This window comes from Pelophylax lessonae (genome assembly GCF_965119305.1).
Source record: "Pelophylax lessonae genome assembly, chromosome: 6".
NCBI lineage: Eukaryota > Metazoa > Chordata > Amphibia > Anura > Ranidae > Pelophylax > Pelophylax lessonae.
In genome coordinates, this window is record NC_138773.1 from 22,631,265 (window position 1) to 22,650,296 (window position 19,032).

At 46.1% G+C, this 19,032-nt stretch overlaps 1 protein-coding gene across 1 annotated transcript; it reads left to right on the forward strand.

The window, feature by feature from the left end:
• The first annotated feature begins 1,739 nt into the window (after window positions 1-1,739).
• On the forward strand, window positions 1,740-17,368 carry LOC309557327 (microfibril-associated glycoprotein 4-like). Its single transcript, XM_082259994.1, has 6 exons — window positions 1,740-1,785; window positions 7,242-7,308; window positions 11,107-11,267; window positions 14,974-15,070; window positions 16,434-16,616; window positions 17,057-17,368. Exons 1-6 carry the CDS (start codon window positions 1,780-1,782, stop codon window positions 17,308-17,310), a joined length of 768 nt encoding a protein of 255 aa, XP_082116120.1. The 5' UTR covers window positions 1,740-1,779; the 3' UTR covers window positions 17,311-17,368.
• The last annotated feature ends 1,664 nt before the right edge of the window (window positions 17,369-19,032 follow it).

A 19,032-nucleotide genomic window follows, 5' to 3' on the forward strand; every position in this document is an offset into this window, starting at 1 on the left:
TGAAACCAAAATCAAACTTTTTGGCAACAATGCAAAAGTTATGTTTGGCGTAAAAGCAACACAGCTCATCACCCTGAACACACCATCCCCCACTGTGAAACATGGTGGTGGCAGCATCATGGTTTGGGCCTGATTTTCTTCAGAAGGGACAGGGAAGATGGTTAAAATTGATGGGAAGATGGATGGAGCTAAATACAGGATCATTCTGGAAGAAAACCTGATGGAGTCTGCAAAAGACCTGAGACTGGGACGGAGATTTGTCTTCCAACAAGACAATGATTCAAAACATAAAGCAAAATCTGCCATGGAATGGTTCACAAATAAACATATCCAGGTGTTAGAATGGCCAAGTCAAAGTCCAGACCTGAATCCAATCGAGAATCTGTGGAAAGAACTGAAAACTGCTGTTCACAAACGCTCTCCATCCAACCTCACTGAGCTCGAGCTGTTTTGCAGGAGGAATGGGCAAAAATTTCAATGTGCAAAACTGATAGAGACATACCCCAAGCGACTTACAGCTGTAATCGCAGCAAAAGGTGGCGCTACAAAGTATTAACTTAAGGGGGCTGAATAATTTTGCACGCCCAATTATTCTGTTTTTTATTTGTTAAAAAAGTTTGAAATATCCAATAAATGTCGTTCCACTTCATGATTGTGTCCCACTTGCTGTTGATTCTTCACAAAAAATTACAGTTTTATATCTTTATGTTTGAAGCCTGAAATGTGGCAAAAGGTCGCAAAGTTCAAGGGGGGCGAATAGTTTCCCAAGGCACTGTATACACACACACACATTTTATATATATAGTGTGTATATATATATATATATATATATATATATATATATATACATACATAAACATGGCAGGGGGACATGTGTACTTTCTTGGAGGGTCTGTTCGAGGAAGAAGGAAGTAAAAAATCTTACTTCTTCCCCCTCAGTTCTCCGGGGATTCTGCCTTCTCTTTCCGATTCTCCAGCTGTGGGTTGGTGAATCTGGTAGTGTGAATTCTGGCACAGATCACCAGTGAAGTGCGGAGATCGCAGCTTCATAAACTGGCCATTTCTGTGTCAGTCACTGACAGATTCTCTGTGTGTGGAGATGATCAGCAGAGAACATGTTCTCCCCCGATCATCTCTGTTTCATAAACCGATATTGATTCAAGAAGAGCTGCAATCATCGGGATCGCTGCTCATCTCCGTTTCATAAGCAGACGCCAAAACGGGGACTATGATAGCAAACAAAACCTGAAGGAGATGAGGACAGAGCCAAAAACTTTGCCAGGTTGATGCGACCTCACCAGTTTCCCAAAACATTTGTTAAATAGAAGGCTCAAGATTCGTAACGCCACTGCTAACCAAAAATGTTTTCAAGCTTCTCCTTTAATAAAGTCTTTAACTTGGGATGAAAAATACTCTATATGTTAGTAATTTAATGGTTCCTTTTTGTAAACAGCTTCTGTCTTAGACAATAGACAAGTGTTCTTCTTCTCTTACCCAGAGGCACCACAGTCCAGGAACCCCCTTATCCTCTTTTTCAGAATTTCTCGTTAGGTAATAGAAAAGTATCTTTGTAAGACTTGCCTGTTTTTTTTTAAACAAATTTTGTATCAAAGAGATGTTTGTAAGACTTCCCATTATGAGCGACCGCATGGCCCAGAACTGGATTTCCCCAAACTTCTCCAGTTCCTCCACCTTTCTCCAATGTGCCACTTGGTCTATATATAGAGTGGTTGACATTGAAGGTCAGACGATAAGTGGAGTAGGGACAACCAGACCAGCATGAAGGTAAGTCAGACCAATGTCTTCTCCTGATTTGTGCCTGGGACCTTGGAGTGATTGTAAACATTTTATACTTACCTGCTCCGGGTTTTGCAAAGAGCAGCCCTGATCCTCTTCTTCTGGGGTCCCCTGCTAGTGCTTTTGGCTCCTCCCCCTAGCTGAGTGCCCCCATCAATCCTGAGCCGCAGTCTGTGTGTCCATAGACACAGAAAGTGCAGCTTGGCCTCGATCCCTACCCTCTGCTCCCTGGCTATAATTGAAAAGTTTGGTAAACCTGGGCAAAAACATTTCTAAATAAATCCCATAGGGGTCACCCTAGGAGGTGAAAGTTGTGTAAGTGTTGGGTAAAAATTGTTGTTAATAGACCCCTGGGGGTCATCCTGGGTGAAAGCTGTGAAAGTCTTGTGTTAAAATATTTATAAATAGACCCCCAACTATCCTGGGGGAAAGTTGTGTAAGTCTTGGGTAAAAACATTTGTAAATAGATCCCCTGGGAGTCATCCTGGGTGAAAGTTTTTTAAATCGTGGGTAAAAACATTTATAAATAGACCCCCTAGGGCTTATCCTGGGTAAAATTTGTGTAAGTCTTGGGTAAAAACATTTATAAATAGACCCCCTGGGGGTCATCCTGGGTGAAAGTTGTGTAAGTCTTGGGTAAAAACATTAATAAATAGACCCCCTGGGGTCATCCTGGGTGAAAGTTGTGTAAGTCTTGGGTAAAAACATTAATAAATAGACCCCCTGGGGGTCATCCTGGGTGAAAGTTGTGTAAGTCTTGGGTAAAAACATTAATAAATAGACCCCCTGGGGGTCATCCTGGGTGAAAGTTGTGTAAGTCTTGGGTAAAAACATTAATAAATAGACCCCCTGGGGGTCATCCTGGGTGAAAGTTGTGTAAGTCTTGGGTAAAAACATTAATAAATAGACCCCCTGGGGGTCATCCTGGGTGAAAGTTGTGTAAGTCTTGGGTAAAAACATTAATAAATAGACCCCCTAGGGGTTATCCTGGGTGAAAGTTGTGTAAGTCTTGAGTAAAAACATTTATAAAAATGGCGCTTTTCCACTGCATGGTACCGCATGGTACGGGTTAGAACGGTTCGGTACGGTTTGGTACACCGGGGCTCTTCCACTACATTGTACGGCTCGCTTAAACAGTACCACCTCGGTTGGGGTTCCAAGCAGGCCGTATCCCACAATCCTTTGCATGCAGCATTGATTGTTTGTCACTACAAGCCACTGATTGGTCAGAGAATCGTTGTAATCCCACCCACTTACTGCTTAGTGGAAAAGCAAACCGAGCCGAGTAGAGCCTATACAGTGCTGAAACGAGCTGGGCCAAGCAGTCTCGAGTGGAGCCGAGCCACTACTTGCAGTGGAAAAGTGCCAATAGATCCCCTGGGAGTCATCCTGGGTGAAAGTTGTGTAAGTCGTGGGTAAAAACATTTATATATAGACCCCCTAGTGGTCATCCTGGGTGAAAGTTTTGTAAGTCTTGGATAAAAACATTAATAAATAGACCTCCTGGGGGTCATCCTGGGTGAAAGTTGTGTAAGTATTGGGTAAAAACATTAATAAATAGACCTCCTGGGGGTCATCCTGGGTGAAAGTTGTGTAAGTCTTGGATTAAAACATTTATAAATAGATCCCCTGGGTGTCATCCTGGGTAAAAATTGTGTAAGTATTGGATAAAAACATTAATAAATAGACCTCCTGGGGGTCATCCTGGGTGAAAGTTTTGTAAATTGTGGGTAAAAACATTAATAAATAGACCCCTAGGGGTTATCCTGAATGAAAGTTGTGTAAGGGCTCTTTCACACGGTCCGCCTCCGTAGGCGGATCCGTGTTGCTCAGCGGGGATCGATCCGCGATCCCCGCTGAGCCGGCGGATGACAGCTCAGTCTTCGCTTGCAGAGCGGAGAGGGAGGTGTCTGAGCCCCCGCTGCTCTCTATGGGGGATCGGATGAGAGCGGACCGCCTGTCCGCTCTCATCCGATCCGATCCGATTACTGAACGGATGGAAAAATAGGGTTTCCATCCGTCCAGATTTCAGCACAGGATCGGATACGGATGGCAGCGGGTGTCAGCAGAGGTGTCTGCGCTGACATCCGCTGCCCCATAGAGCTGCATGGAGGATCCGATCAGATCCGCCTAAAAAACTGACAGGCGGATCTGATCGGATCGCCCGTGTGAAAGGGCCCTTCCTTGGGTAAAAACATTTATAAATATCAACCCGGGGGTCATCCTAGGTGAAAGTTGTGTAAGTCATGGATAAAAACATTAATAAATAGACCCCCTGGGGGTCATGCTGGGTGAAAGTTGTGTAAGTCGTGGCTTAAAACATTTATATATAGACCCCCTAGCGGTCATCCTGGGTGAAAGTTTTATAAGTCTTGGGTAAAAACATTAATAAATAGATCCCCTGGGGGTCATGCTGGGTGAAAGTTGTGTAAGTATTGGGTAAAAACATTTATAAATATCATCCTAAGTGCCGGTTCACACTGGGGCGACCTGTGAGGCGACCTGTCTGCCCTACTTGTGACAAATGTAGCAAAGTCCCTAATGCACCTTTTTAAACTTTGACCCCTTAAAGTAACTTATGGGCCACCCCCAGCACTGATGAGCTCTTGCTCCATGATCCCACTTCTATGACTAAGCCCTGTGAGTGGGACGAAATGCGTAAGAGGAGGTGGTTGGGAAGAAGCCAAGGCTGAGGCCATTTTCAATCCTTGCTTAGCATACAGGCTGATAGGAGCGCGGCTTCTCTGCATTTAATATTTTTTAGCTATGCTTGCTAGTACTTCCCATTGTGAGATTACCCACCAAGTGTAGAGCTCAGTGGCGACTGGTGCTCCATGGGTTGGGGGGGGTGGCAGATGGACCACACCATACCCCCCCTGGACCACACCAGCCCACACACCATACCCCCCCCCCCCCCCCGGTTACCGGCTCACTCACCCTGAACATGTGGAGGGCAGGCAGCAGCGGCGGCTTTTCCTCAGTCTCCTGCGTCTCCTCCCTCCTCCTCCTCCTTGGCCAATGGCTTGGCTTCTCCTTTCAGCCAATCGGGAAATGGGTCTCAGGACATGCTTCCTGATTGGCCAGGAGGAGAATCCTTGTGACAATAGCGAATATTCATTTGCTATTGTCACACAACTGGGTGGGCTCGGGGTGCAGTGCTCTGCGCCCCGAGCCCACCATTTTTTCAAGCCTATTAGAGCCTCTGGCCCGAATTAAGGGGTTCCAAAAAAAAAAACCCCATTGGAATCCATGCGTCCGGCGCCCTGCATGTAGATTAGGGGGTCTGGACGCATGAATGGGGGGGCGGCACCCCTGCGCCCCCAATGGATGGGCCGCCACTGGAACAGCTTTAAGGACACCACCACTCGCTGTTTCTTCTTTAAGGGCTTTCTTTGCCCATGTTTATTAACCTTCCTAGCGGTATTCCCGAGTGTGACTCGGGGTTAAATTTCAGTGCCAAAAGCAGTAACCCCGAGCCACACTCGGGGTACCGCTAGAAAGATCGCTGGATCCTGGTAGAGGGGTTACTTACCTTGTCCCCTGGATCCAGCGATGTATGCGGGCGGTGTGCGAAGGCGGATCTTCCTCCCGATCCTCTGTGAGCCCCGACTTCCGTCTCCTGCGATGTGACGCTCGCAGGGGGTGGAACCGGTGGCAAATTCAAATAGTGAAACACACCAAACACACTGATATACTGCAAAATAAAATAAATTCACATTAGTTTGCCCCCCAGTGCCCTTTCCTGCAGTTTTACTGTACTATATATATATATATATATATATATGTGTGTATATAAGAAGAACGCACAGTAAAAAAAAAAAAATCATATATAAATAGTTGGTTTGGGCTGCTCATTCTTAAGAATTACATGCAAAATAATGGTACCGCTTTCAGCACCTAAAATCGGAAAGAATCATACCGCCAGGGAGGTTAAAAGAAAGTTCAGTACTCAAAACAAGTGTTTCCCTCACCGGGGTTTTCAGCATTCCTTTGCTCATCAACACAAACGCCGTTCAGCCCTTTTGGCTCCCACTTGTTGCACTGCTGCTCTGGCCTTACACTTCAGGCCCTTGTCCGTCTCCTACAGACTTAGCTCACCCAACAGGGTGCATATAGATAGCAGCTTCGTGCTGCACTGACTCCCACATGGAGCAATCCCTGACTCCTGGGCCCTGGGCCAAACCTCCTATCTGTAGTTCAAATCTCCTGCGCTCAAGTGCAATAATGGGAAGGAAGAGGTCAGTTTACAATAAAAATGGATGGGTATGACTGAAGGTCTTGCTGCCACCTCGGGACCAAGGGTATCCGATACAAACTGAAGAAAGATAACAAAAAGAGGGGCGCACCGATCTAGTGCATTACCACTAAAAACATTTATTAAAATAGTAAAATGCATAAAATATACTTACAAAAATAGTGTGATAATACACACATATCAACAATTCCATGAATACGTGAAAATTAATCAAAGGTGGTCAGGCACTGCGTGATGCTGAATCGCGCAGAGCTGCTGTGGCTTAGGCTGACGTGTTTCGAGGGCGAACCCCCTTCCTCAGAGCCAAGAAATGCTGCTGCCGCACACTGCACAGGCAGGGTGCTAAATGGAGGCTGGCTCTACCCACTCCAGACCCGCCCCATAGGAACAGTTTAGCCACCCTCCATTTAGCCCCCCGCCTGTGCAGTGTGCGGCAGCAGCATTTCTTGGCTCTGAGGAAGGGGGTTCGCCCTCGAAACACGTCAGCCTAAGCCACAGCAGCTCCATGCGATTCACCGCATGCGGTTCAGCATCACGCAGTGCCTGACCACCTTTGATTCATTTTCACGTATTCATGGAATTGTTGATATGTGTGTATTATCACACTATTTTTGTGAGTATATTTTATGCATTTTACTATTTTAATAAACGTTTTTAGTGGTAATGCACTAGATCGGTGCGCCTTATCTTTCCAAACATCCTATCTGCTAGAGTGGAGCCCAGAATCTTGGTCCTGTCTAAAAGACCCAGCCACACCTGCACCATCAGTGTCCTGGTTAGTCCTAAATCCTAGTCCCAGGATTGGAGACTTCCTCCCACCCAGATCGCTGCGAAATCTCCAGGCTCCAGGTCCCCAAGTGGACTTAACAAAGCAATGAGAAAACTTAAAAGCCAGTTTCCCTTAAATAAAACAATCCTCCTGAAGCCTCGCAACCTGCCTGATTGACAATCCTGGGTGACATACCCGCTCACAGCTAACTGCACTGTCACACCAAGTTTGTTGTGTTTGGGGTGCCATTTACCATGAGCGCTTTTCATGCATTTCATAAACCAGCGCAAAATTGCGCTCACGCTCACAAGCTACAAATTTTATATATCCGTGATGTTTATGTCATTGATATGGCATTGATCATTTATTGATTGATACAGATGTGACAGGTCCTCGTTAACAATCTCTGTTACTTTCTAGATCTTGATCATTTTCTTCTTGTGGCAAGTTTACCACGTCAGCGGAAGCCCCGCCCATCCATCACCAGGTAAATTATTCCGGAAGATCAGTATCGCTTGATTGATATTCAGTATGTTCAGTATAGGAAATGGCCTGCAACAACCGATTTAATGGAGCTCCCTAATTACACTTTCATTTCAGTTGACCGCTTAACCACTTACCGCAAAGTGACGTACCCGTACGTCGGCTAACTTTGCGGTGTTATACTGGGATGATGCCTCTAGCTAGAGGCATCACCCCGGTACCGTTGTTGAGAGCTTAGGAGCCGCTCGGTCGTTACCCCGGCGAGTGGGAGGGGACGCCCCCCCCCTCCCGCTGCATTCCGCGGCTTTGCCCGGGTCTCCCGTCCCACCGGGAGACCCGAGCACCCAGCCGACACGTCCGCCGACGTAACCCGGAGGCGGCATCCATGACGTCACGTCCGGGTTACTCTGCTGCTAAATGCGGCAAATTCAAAAAACGAGTGTATTCAAAAATGCCGTTTGCGGCGTTTTGAATACATGGAAGTGTAGTGGAGGGGTTTGGGGTCTTTTAGACCCTCGATCCCTCCATAAAGAGTACCTGTCACTACATATTGCTGTCACAAGGGATGTTTACATTGCTTGTGACAGCAATAAAAGTGATCAGATTTTTAAAAAAAACCTGTGATAAAGTTAAAAAAAAAAAAAATAAATAGGAAAAAAAAAAAACTATTTTACCCGCCCGGTCAGCTCGCGCACGAAAGAAAACGCATACGGAAGTCGAGCCGTGAATGAAATCGCTGTTCAAACCACACATGTGAGGTATCGCCGCGATCGCCAGAGAGTGAGCAATAATTTTAAAAAAAGAGCTACACTCCAACTCTAAACTGGTAACCGTTAAAAATTTTAAAGCGTCGCCTATTGAGATTTCTATTGACCGTAGTTTGTCGCCATTCCACGGGTGTGCGCAATTTTAAACCGTAACATGTTGGGTATCTATTTACTCGGCGTGACATCATCTTTCACAATATACAAAAAAATGGGCTAACTTTACTGTTTAGTTTTCTTTAAATGCAGTGAAATATGATTTTTCGTAATTTTTTTTAAAAAAATTGTGTTTTGAAGACCGCTGCGCAAATACCGCGTGACAAAAAATATTGCAATGACCACCATTTTATTCTCCAGGGTCTTTGCTAAAAAAAATATATATATATATATATATATATATATATATGTATATATATATATATATATAATGTTTGGGGGTTCTAAGTAGTTTTCTAGGAAAAAATACTGATTTTAACTTGTAAACAAAAAGTGTCAGAAATAGGCCTGGGGCTTAAGTGGTTAATTTACAAACCGATTCCATAATTTCCTCCAAGTTGGCCCCACACATTGCACTATGATTGGACAATCTCTGTATGATGATCTCATTTGGATTTACTGAAACTATGTAATATGAGGGCCAAGCAAGATAATCCATTCTGATGGTATTGAGTTGGGGAGGCCCCCTGTATTATGTAGTTGTTGGTAAACCCAAAACAGGCTTCCCAATTTGATTGCAATGTATATGGCTGCCTTAAGCTCTACCATCTACTATAGTGCAGTAGACTGTCTGAAAGTTGAAGTTGGCCTTCATATTACACAGTTCTGGTAAATCTAATAGTGGCCACGTAGCAAATTGTGATTGATCTAGGTACGAGCAATCACAAACTAGAAATTTGTCATTGATTAACTCCATAATGATGGCTAGACACATATATGTGGCAATATGTTGGTGGGCCTTATGCCACATTGCTACATATAAGCATCCACTGGTGTCACCATGGTGTGCTAGAAGCGCACTCACAAAGCACCCTGAGCACTGCCACCAACAGCTTTGGTCAACTGGCAACGATCTGGACCTGGTAGTGTGGGCTTCTGATCATGTAGTCACTGAAATTGGCTCCCACACTGATCGCATGATCGAGAGCTGGAAGTGTGGGCTCCCAATCATTTGGTCACTGTAATTGGCTGCCCTGTTGATCACATGATCAAGAGCTGGTAGTGTGGGCTCCTGGTCCTGTGGCCACTGCAAAAGGCTGCCACATTGAACACAAAATTAAGAGCTCGTAGTGTCAGCTTCCAGTCATGTGGTCACTGTGATTGGCTGCCAGGTTAATCATGCGATCAAGAGCTTTTAGTATGAGCTCCTAGTCCTGTGGTAACTGTGAGGGGCTGCCACATTGATCACATGATTGAGAGCTGGTAGTATGGGCTCCTGGTCATGTGGTCACTTCGAGCTGATGCCGCGTTAATCTCACACTTGAGAGCTAGTAGTATAGGCTGCCTATCATGGGGTCACTGCAAGTGGCTGCCACGTTGATCATGTGATTGCGGGCTGGTATTGTCTCCTGGTCATATGGTCACTGCAAGTGGCTGCCACGTTGATCATGTGATTGAGAGCTAGTAGTGTGGGCTCCCAGTCATGTGGCCACTGTGATTGGCTGCCATGCTGATAATTTGATCGAGAGCTAGTAGTATGAGTTCCCAGTCATGTGGTAACTAGCAGGGGCTGCCACCATGATCACATGATTGAGAGCTGGTAGTATGGGCTCCTGGTCATGTGGTCACTTCGAGCTGATGCCACGTTGATCTCACACTTGAGAGCTTGTAGTATAGGCTGCCTATCATGAGGTCACTACAAGTGGCTGCCACGTTGATCATGTGATTGTGGGCTGGTATTGTCTCCTGGCCATATGGCCACTGCAAGTGGCTGCCATGTTGATCATGTGATCGAGAGCTAGTAGTGTAGGCTCCTGGTCTTGCAGTCACTGTCAGTGGCTGCCACATTGATCACATGATCTAGAGCTAGTAGTATGGGCTCCTGGTCATGGGGTCACTGCGAATTGCTACCACATTGATCTCACAATTGAGAGCTGGTAGTGTGGGCTGCCTGCATGGGATCACTGTGAGTGGCTGTCAGTTTGATCACGTGACTGGGAGCCCATAATACCAGCTCCCATTCACATGATCATTGTGCCACCCAACCACATTGATCACATGATCCAGAGCTGGTAGTATGGGCTCCTGGTCATAGGGCCCTGCAAGTAGCTGTCAATTTGATCACGTGACTGGGAGCCCATATTACCAGCTCCCACGTTGCTGCCACATTGATCTCACAATTGAGAGCTGGTAGTATGGGCTGCCTGTCATGGGGTCACTGCAAGTGGCTGCCACGTTGATCATATGATTGAAGGCTGGTAATGTTGTCTCCTGGTCATATAGTCACTGCAAGTGAGTGGCATGTTGATCACATGATTGAAAGCTGGTAGTATGGGCTCCTGGTCATATGGTCCTGCAAGTGGCTGCCACATTGATCACGTGATCAAGAGCTGGTAGTGTAAGCTCCCAGTCATGTGGCCATTGCAAGTGGCTTCCATATTGGTTTTGTGATCGAGAGCTAGTAGTGTGGGCTCCTGGTCTTTCAGTCACTGCCAGTGGCTGCCACATTGATCACATGATCCAGAGCTGGTAGTATGGGCTCCTGGTCATACGGTCCTGCAAGTGGCTGCCACATTGATCACATGATCCAGAGCTGGTAGTATGGGCTCCTGGTCATAGGGTCACTGCGAGTGGCTGTCAGTTTGATCAAGTGACTGGGAGCCCATAATACCAGCTCCCAATCACATGATCATTGTGCCACCCAACCACAGTGATCACATGACAAGGAAGGCCTCTCTGCTCCAGAGCAATTCTCAGGCAAAGCAAATGAAGTTGAATACGGACACCAATATAAGTCTGTACTACTGCAGTCATCTACGGGGAAATATCCGGCTTCTGGATCAATCCATTGGTGATTTATGTTTTCTTCCATTCATCTCCAGCAATTAAACATAAACCGGAGACGGACTGGTACCCGCTGGACTGTCAGGAGATTTGGGACCATGGCCAGCAAGCTGATGGTGTTTATATCATTTACCCCCAAGGAGCACAGCGCCCCCTGCCTGTCTATTGTGACATGACCACCGATGGGAAGATCTGGACGGTGAGAGGGAAACTATGGACCACCCAGAAAGAAAACGAATATACTGTCATACCTCACCAAATTGTTGGTTTCTGTTATGTCATCAGCCTTAAAGAGACCCTGACCTCAGACCATTCATTTTAACAGCAATCTTCCCATAAAATGTGTTTTAGGCATGATATTTCCCTGTAAGAGCCTCCCGTGTGTGGACATCCAAAATCCCAGAGTAAGGTAGCCCCAGAAGACTGAGAGGTACAGTATCCCCCAAATCTGAAGTATTTCCCTCGCCTGGCAGCTACATAAAAGGTTATATAGGAAGGTGAAGGGAGGGGTGGAGGAGCTGGGCCAGCACAGACAGTAATTAAATACTCCAAGTAGAGGAGAGGGCTGACATTGAAGTAGGGAGGGGGCTGTGCTAAGTAATTGACTTCTCCTGGAGTAGTACAATTTTATAGCAACTCTGGAGGCACATTACAAGGGAATTACAAAAAAAAAAGGAAAAACACTGCAAGTATGCATTTAAAATATTTTGATATTTTTGTGCTACCTGAAAATTTTAAGTTTGTGACAGGGTCTCTTTAGGAGCAATGTACTGAAAAAATGTCAAATTAACCACTTCTGGCCCGGAAGGATTTGCCTCCTTAATGACCAGGCCATATTTTGCAATTCGGCACTGCGTTACTTTAACACGGTTGTGTGACGCTGTACCCAAATAAAATTGACGTCCTTTTTTTTCCCACAAACAGAGCTTTCTTTTGGTGGTATTTGATCACCTGTGCGATTTTTTATTTTTTGCGCTATAAACAAAAAAAGAGCGACACTTCTGAAAAAAAAAACCCAATATTTTTCACATTCTGCTATATAACATTCCCAAAAAATAAAATTTAAAAATCTAATTTTTTTTAACATTTTAGGCCAATTTGTTTTTCTGCTACATATTTTTGGTAAAAAAAAATCACAATAAGCGTATTTTGATTGGTTTGCGCAAAAGTTATCGCGTCCACGAACTAGGGGAAAGGTTTCTGTCATTTTTATTGTTTTATTTTTTTTTTTACTGGTAATGGCGGCGATCTGCGATTTTTTGCGGGAGTGCGACATTGCGGCGGACAGATCGGAACCCCTGACTGACATTTTTGACACTTTTGGGGGTACCAGTGAAATTACTACAGTAATCAGTGCTAAAAATATGTACTGTTACTGTAATAATGACACTGGCAGGGAAGGGGTTAACACTGTAATTGATCAAGGGGTTAAATGTGTACCTAGGGGCGTGTTTCTAACTGTATGGGGGTGGGGCTTGTGAAATGTTCATAGAGACCTGTGTTCCTATATAGAAGGATCACAGGCGCTCTGTGATCATTCCAGGGAGAAGAGCGGTCAGCTGTGTTTACAACAGCCGACCGTTCTTCTCTCTCAGCGGGGAGCGATCGCGGGTGTCAGGCGGCAATTGGAGCCACCTGACCCGTGTATCAGAGTCTCCGCTGACGAGTGGGGTTGGAAGCGCGTCACCGGCGGAGTGCGTTTGCCCCCTAGGTGCAGGCGCGCGACCGATGTATACCTACGTCGGTTTACGCAGGAGGGCTGCCGTATAATTGCAGCCGCTGGTCAGGAAGTGGTTAAATTAATACATTAAAGTTGATTTAGTAAAACCAGACTGTGCAAAATCTGGTGCAGCTGTGCATGGCAGCCAATCAGCTTCTAACCTCGGCTTGTTCAATAAGGCCCCTTTCACACAACGTCAGTTGTCATCCGTTTTTCATCAGTTGTCATCCGTTTTTACATAGAGATGCATTGATGTCCGTTTTTCATCCGTCAACGGATGGATGAAAAACGGACAAACGGACAGCATGTGTGAAAGGGGCCTTAAGCTTTGACAAGAAAAAAAACCTGGAAGCTGATTGGTTTCTTTGCAGAGCTGCACTAGATTTTGCACATTGGAGTTTTAGTAAATCCACCCTATTGCATTGGCTGATTGGATAGATTCACATTGCTGTCTGAACCAATGAGATCCCTTCAGGCAAAAAACAGCTTTGGAAAATTTGAGAACTCCAAGGCACTGATCACATGGGTATCATTTGCATAAATTATCACATGCGGTAAATAAAGTCCAATTCATTTTTTTAAAAAAATAGTTGTTTGCGGTAAAAAATAACAACAACAACAAAAAAAATTGTCGGTAAATATTGCAGAAAAAAAAAAACGCACAGAAATCTGTTAAATCCAAATTACGAATGAAACAGGAATTTAAAAAAGGTGCGATATTTATCACTACCCTTTTGGTGGAGGTAATCAGTGCAGTACCAGAAAGAGGGGCCTATTCAAACCCTCAGAAAGGGCCATCCCCCCACTGAGAGCCAAATTTCACCCACAGAAAGGGGTACAATTCCACCCACAGAACACCCAAAGAAAGGGGCCCAATTCCACCCACAAAAGACCCACAGAAAGGGAATTATTCCACCCACAGAACACCCCCAGGAAGGGGTGCTATTCCACCCACAGAACACCCCCAGAAAGGGTCTAATTCCACCCACAGAACACCCACAGGAAGGGGTCTAATTCCATCCACAGAACACCCACAGAAAGGTGCTTAATTCCAACCACAGACCACCCACAGAAAGGGTCTAATTCTACCCACAGAACACCCACAGGAAGGGGTACTATTCCACCCGCCAAGCCCCCACAGGAAGGGGCCAATTCAACTCACAGAACACTCACAGAAGGGGGTCTAATTCCACCCACAGAACACCCACAGGAAGGGGTACTATTCCACCCGCCAAGCCCCCACAGGAAGGGGCCAATTCAACTCACAGAACACTCACAGAAGGGGGTCTAATTCCACCCACAGAACATCCACAGAAAGGGGCCTAATTCCACCCACAGAACACCCACAGAAAGGGGTCTTATTCCACCCACAGAACATCCCCCGGAAGGGGTACTATTGCACCCACAGAAAGGGTTGCACTACTGCTACCCTAAGAAAGGGGCATTCCACTAACCAAGAGTGAAATTCCACCCACAGTAGACCCACAGAAAGGGGCCTATTTCGACCCACAGAACACCCACAGGAAGGGGCCTAATTCCATCCACAGAACACCTACAGGAAGGGGCCTAATTCCACTCACAGAACACCCACAGAAAGGGGCCCAATTCCTAACACAGAACATCCCCCGGAAGGGGCCTAATTCCACCCACAGAACACCCACAGAAAGGGGCCTAATTCCACCCACAGAAGACCCAAAGAAAAGGGCCTAATTCCACCCACAGAACACCCACAGAAAGGGGCCTAATTCCACCCACAGAAGACCCAAAGAAAAGGGCCTAATTCCACCCACAGAACACCCACAGAAAGGCGTCTAATTCCATTCACAGAACATCCCCCGGAAGGGGTACTATTGCACCCACAGAAAGGGTTGCACTACTACTACCATAAGAAAGGGGCATTCCACTCACCAAGAGTGTAATTCCACCCACAGAACACTCACAGAAAGGGGCCTAATTCCACCCACAAAACACCCAAAGGTAGTTATCGAACAATCAAAAAAAATACTGCATTCATTATTTAAAGCTAAATTCAGACTTACCGCATACGCTATTTTACCAAATTTTATATAAGTTCCAGTAGTTGATCACATGGCCACCAAAAGGTTAAGGGCATCAACACTAGGATGGGTTTGAGTCTGATTATATTATGGATCCACATTAATGCAGACATGGTCTTCCTTGGCAGGTGTTCCAGAAACGTCTGAATGGCTTATTGGACTTCTCGCAGTCATGGCAGGACTATGTGAATGGATTCGGGAATGCCGATGGGGAGTACTGGTTGGGTAAACTCTTTTCTCTAATATCTGTTCAATCTCTCCCGTCATTCCTCACATATTGGCTGAACAACTATGTCACAGGCTGCACATGTTTCCCAACTTGGGACCAGTCGATGGCAGGAGGGGTTGAGTATGGGCAAATTTTCACTTTGCAAATACATTTTTCCTTACCTTGGGCAATGAAGTGAAGAAGTCTGAACTTCAGTCATCCAGTCAAGCAAGATTTTTTTTTCTTCACTCATGATTCATAATTGGGTATTCTTTAAGACTTTAGTTACATAACAGAACTAAGGACACAGGACCTGAAGTGGGTGGGGGGGGGGGGTCTGAAGTGATAGGGGGATCTCTGACTTGAACAGGGGGCTCTAAAGCGATGGAGGATCTTTGACTTGAAGGGGGGGGGGCTGAAGTGATGGTGGGACCTCTGACTTGAACGGAAGATCTCGGATATGAAGGGGAGACCTCTGACTTGAAGGGGGGGTTCTCTGAAGTGACGAGGGGACCTCTGATTCGAAAAGGGGGGTTCTGAAGTGATGGAGGACCTCCTAACTTGAAGGGGGACCTCTGACTTGAGGGGGGTTCATTGAAGACATGGGGGGACCTCTGACTTGAATGGAAGATCTCTAAAATGAAGGGGGACCTCTGACTTGAAGGGGGGGCTATGAACTGATGGGGGGGGACCTCTGAGTTGAATGAGGGCCCCTGAAGTGATGGTGGGCCCTCTGACTTGAAGGGAAGATCTCTGACTTGAAGGGGGAACCTCTGACTTGAAGGGGGGGGGCTCTGAAGTAATGAGGGACCTCTGACTTAAAGGGGAGCTCTGACTTGAAGGGGGAGCTCTGACTTGAAGGGGGGGAGCTCTGAACTGATGGGGGGACCTCTGAGTTGAATGGGGGCCTCTGAAGTGACGGTGGGACCTCTGACTTTAAGGGAAGATCTCTGACTTGAAGGGGGAACCTCTGACTTGAAGGGAGGGTTCCTCTGAGGTGATGGGGACCCCTGACTTGAAGACGGGGGCTCTGAAGTGATGAGGGACCTCTGACTTAAAGGGGAGCTCTAAAGGGATGGGGGGGACCTCTGACTTGACGGAAGAGCTCTGAACTGATGGGGGGACTTCTGAATTAAATAGGGCCTCTGATGTGACGGGGGGGGGGGTCTCTGATGTAATGAAGGACCTTTGGTGTACAGTGAATATCATCAAGGGGGTTGAGTGCATTGCCCCAGACTCAGGTGTTTTCATTGATAAGTATTTGCCTGTTATACATTGTAGACTGGGATGTCTTGGGACTTTTCACAATTTTATAGGGTTCTGGTACCTTCCTCTAGGCTCTGATCTGTATATGTTACTATCTTTATATTTTGGTTCCAGGGTTACAGAACATTTATCTGTTGACGATGAACAGAGAGTATGAACTGAGGGTGGAGCTGGAAAAAAAGTCGGGGGAAACAGCCTTTGCACAGTACGGCAACTTTAGCCTTTCCCGCAATGCCCTGAACCCGGAGAACGATGGATACAGGCTGTACCTGGGAGCGTTCACTGATGGTGGAGCAGGTAACCTACCTTGGTCATGGTTTCATTGGGAAAACACAGAACCCATTAGAATCCTCAGCTGTAATTTTATTAGAAATGTGCAGATTTGAATTGATGCCATGGGGGCATCACTGTACAACTGCGGGACTCCAGAAGTTATTTCTTTAATAGAGTAATTATAAATCAGGACCCCAATGTTTTAGAGATGGGTTATTGCTTTGTGGCCCTGATGAAGGCCCTCTAGGAACCCCGAAACTAGTTGGCTTTTTCTGTAGAAACACTGTGACAAGTAAACTCCATATGGACTGTCAACCTTACATTGACATTCTCTTGGCAGAGAATTTGGCAGAAGAGCTAACCCTTCCTCATTCCATCCACAACAAACAGATAAAAACATTTTGGTTGGGGGTCAGGACTCTTGGGATAGTGAAATAAGCTGACAGTGTCTTTTCATTGCCTAGGTGATCCCTTGACTGCTCAAGTCGGTCACATGTTCTCCACTTATGACAACGACCAAGATGGGGACGTCCAGAACTGTGCAAACTACTGGGGTGGTGGCTTCTGGTACAACTCGCAGAGCTGCGGCAGCGTTGGAGTCAATGGCCGCTACAAGGCAGTTAAAAAGCTTCAGCATGCTTTTTCCTGGTCGACCTGGGTGGACTTCCCTGAGACTCTGCGGGCCAGCCAGATGAAGATGAGAAGGTTCCCCAACTAGATGGGGGGGAAGGGGTGATGGGAGTCCCATATGGGACAGCATGTAGGATTGTAGATGGGATGTGAGTAGTTCAGAGCAGTCCCAGAATATTAATGGTATATTCAATGTCACAACAAGCCAATAAAGACAAAGTACAATGTACCACTGGAAGCCTGAGACATTGTTATTGATTAGACTACTGATCAATGCCCGATAAAACAACTCCAGCATGGAGCGAGATGCTACCATTACGTAAAGTGGACCAATCATTTTCAACATGTTGAAGTGTGATTGAATATGACATTGTAAGCCTTCCAGGTATTTACCTTTCACAGAGATCACAGCACTCCCCCCCTGACTCCCCAGAAGGACAGAGCCATCTTTGTTCAGTAATCATTCATCGTCTCCATCTACTTTACTTGATATGCTGGCTCAAAGATGACACCAGCTATCGGCTGCAGTCTCTCACCTTGTGACTTGCTACACGGGTACAGTGTTGCAGTCTGATCACTAGGAAGAGGAGACTAAGGAAATGCTTCCTCCTACCTGCAGCAGACTGATAACATCTCATTTCAGCCTAGGAAAAGTCACTGGACTGGAGCTCAAGATGGCCTTTTGTTAACAAAGGGTGGAGGTTTATTGAAACATAGTACTGTTGGTATACACTGATCAGTTACATAGCTACATACACTATATTATCAAACGTATTGGGACGCCTGCCTTTACACACACATGAACTTTAATGGCATCCCAGTCTTAGTCCGTAGGGTTCAATATTGAGTTGGCCCAACCTTTGCAGCTATAACAGCTTCAACTCTTCTGGGAAGGCTTTCCACAAGGTTTAGGAGTGTGTCTATGGGAATGTTTGACCATCCTTCCAGAAGTGCATTTTTTAGGTCAGGCACTGATGTTGGTTGGGAAGGCCTGGCTCAGTCTCTGCTCTAATTCATCCCAAAGGTGTTCTTTCTGTTTAAGTTCACGATTATGTGCAAGCCAGTCAAGTTCCTCGACCCCAAACTCGCTCATCCATGTCTTTATGGACCTTGCTTTGGACACTGGTCCAAATCATTTGGTGGAGGGGGGATTATTATGTGAGGTTGTTTTTCAGGGGTTGGGCTTGGCCCCTTAGTTCCAGTGAAGGGAGCTCTTAAGGCATCAGCATACCAAGACATTTTGGACAATTTCATGCTTCTCTTTGTGGCAACAGTTTGGGGATGGCCCCTCCCTGTTCCAACATGACTGCACACCGGTGCACAAAGCAAGGTCTATAAAGACATGGATGAGTGAGTTTGGGGTGCAGGAACTTGACTGGCCTGCACAGAGTCCTGATCTCAACCCGATAGAACATCTTTGGGATGAATTAGAGTGCAGACTGTGAGCCAGGCCTTGTGGGTTGTTCCCAGGCTGTGGAGGTCAGGACTGACCAAAAGTGGTCCAAGGAAGGAAAACCAGTCAACTGGCGACAGGATCATGGGCGGCCAAGGCTCACTAGTGCACATGTGCGTAGTCTCTGTAGTCCTATCCAATTTATTAACAAAGGAACCAGTAGAGGGCAGCATACACCATTTTCTCATATCAGAGGGTTATGAACAAGAGAACCAGTAGAGGGCAGCACACACCATTTCCTTAGATGGTTATTGAAATCTACTGGAGCTCAAGTGACAGCTGTTTCCAATAGAAAGGTGTCAGAACACACAGAGCCTCACAGTTTGTTGTTTTTGGGGCTGCATAGCCGCAGACCGG

Bases quoted from the DNA above. Each gene is read 5' to 3' on its own strand.
- LOC309557327 (XM_082259994.1), top strand. The intron at 7,309-11,106 runs GTAAATTATTCC...ATTCATCTCCAG, and splicing joins CCCCGCCCATCCATCACCAG to CAATTAAACATAAACCGGAG. The intron at 11,268-14,973 runs GTGAGAGGGAAA...CTTCCTTGGCAG, and splicing joins CCGATGGGAAGATCTGGACG to GTGTTCCAGAAACGTCTGAA.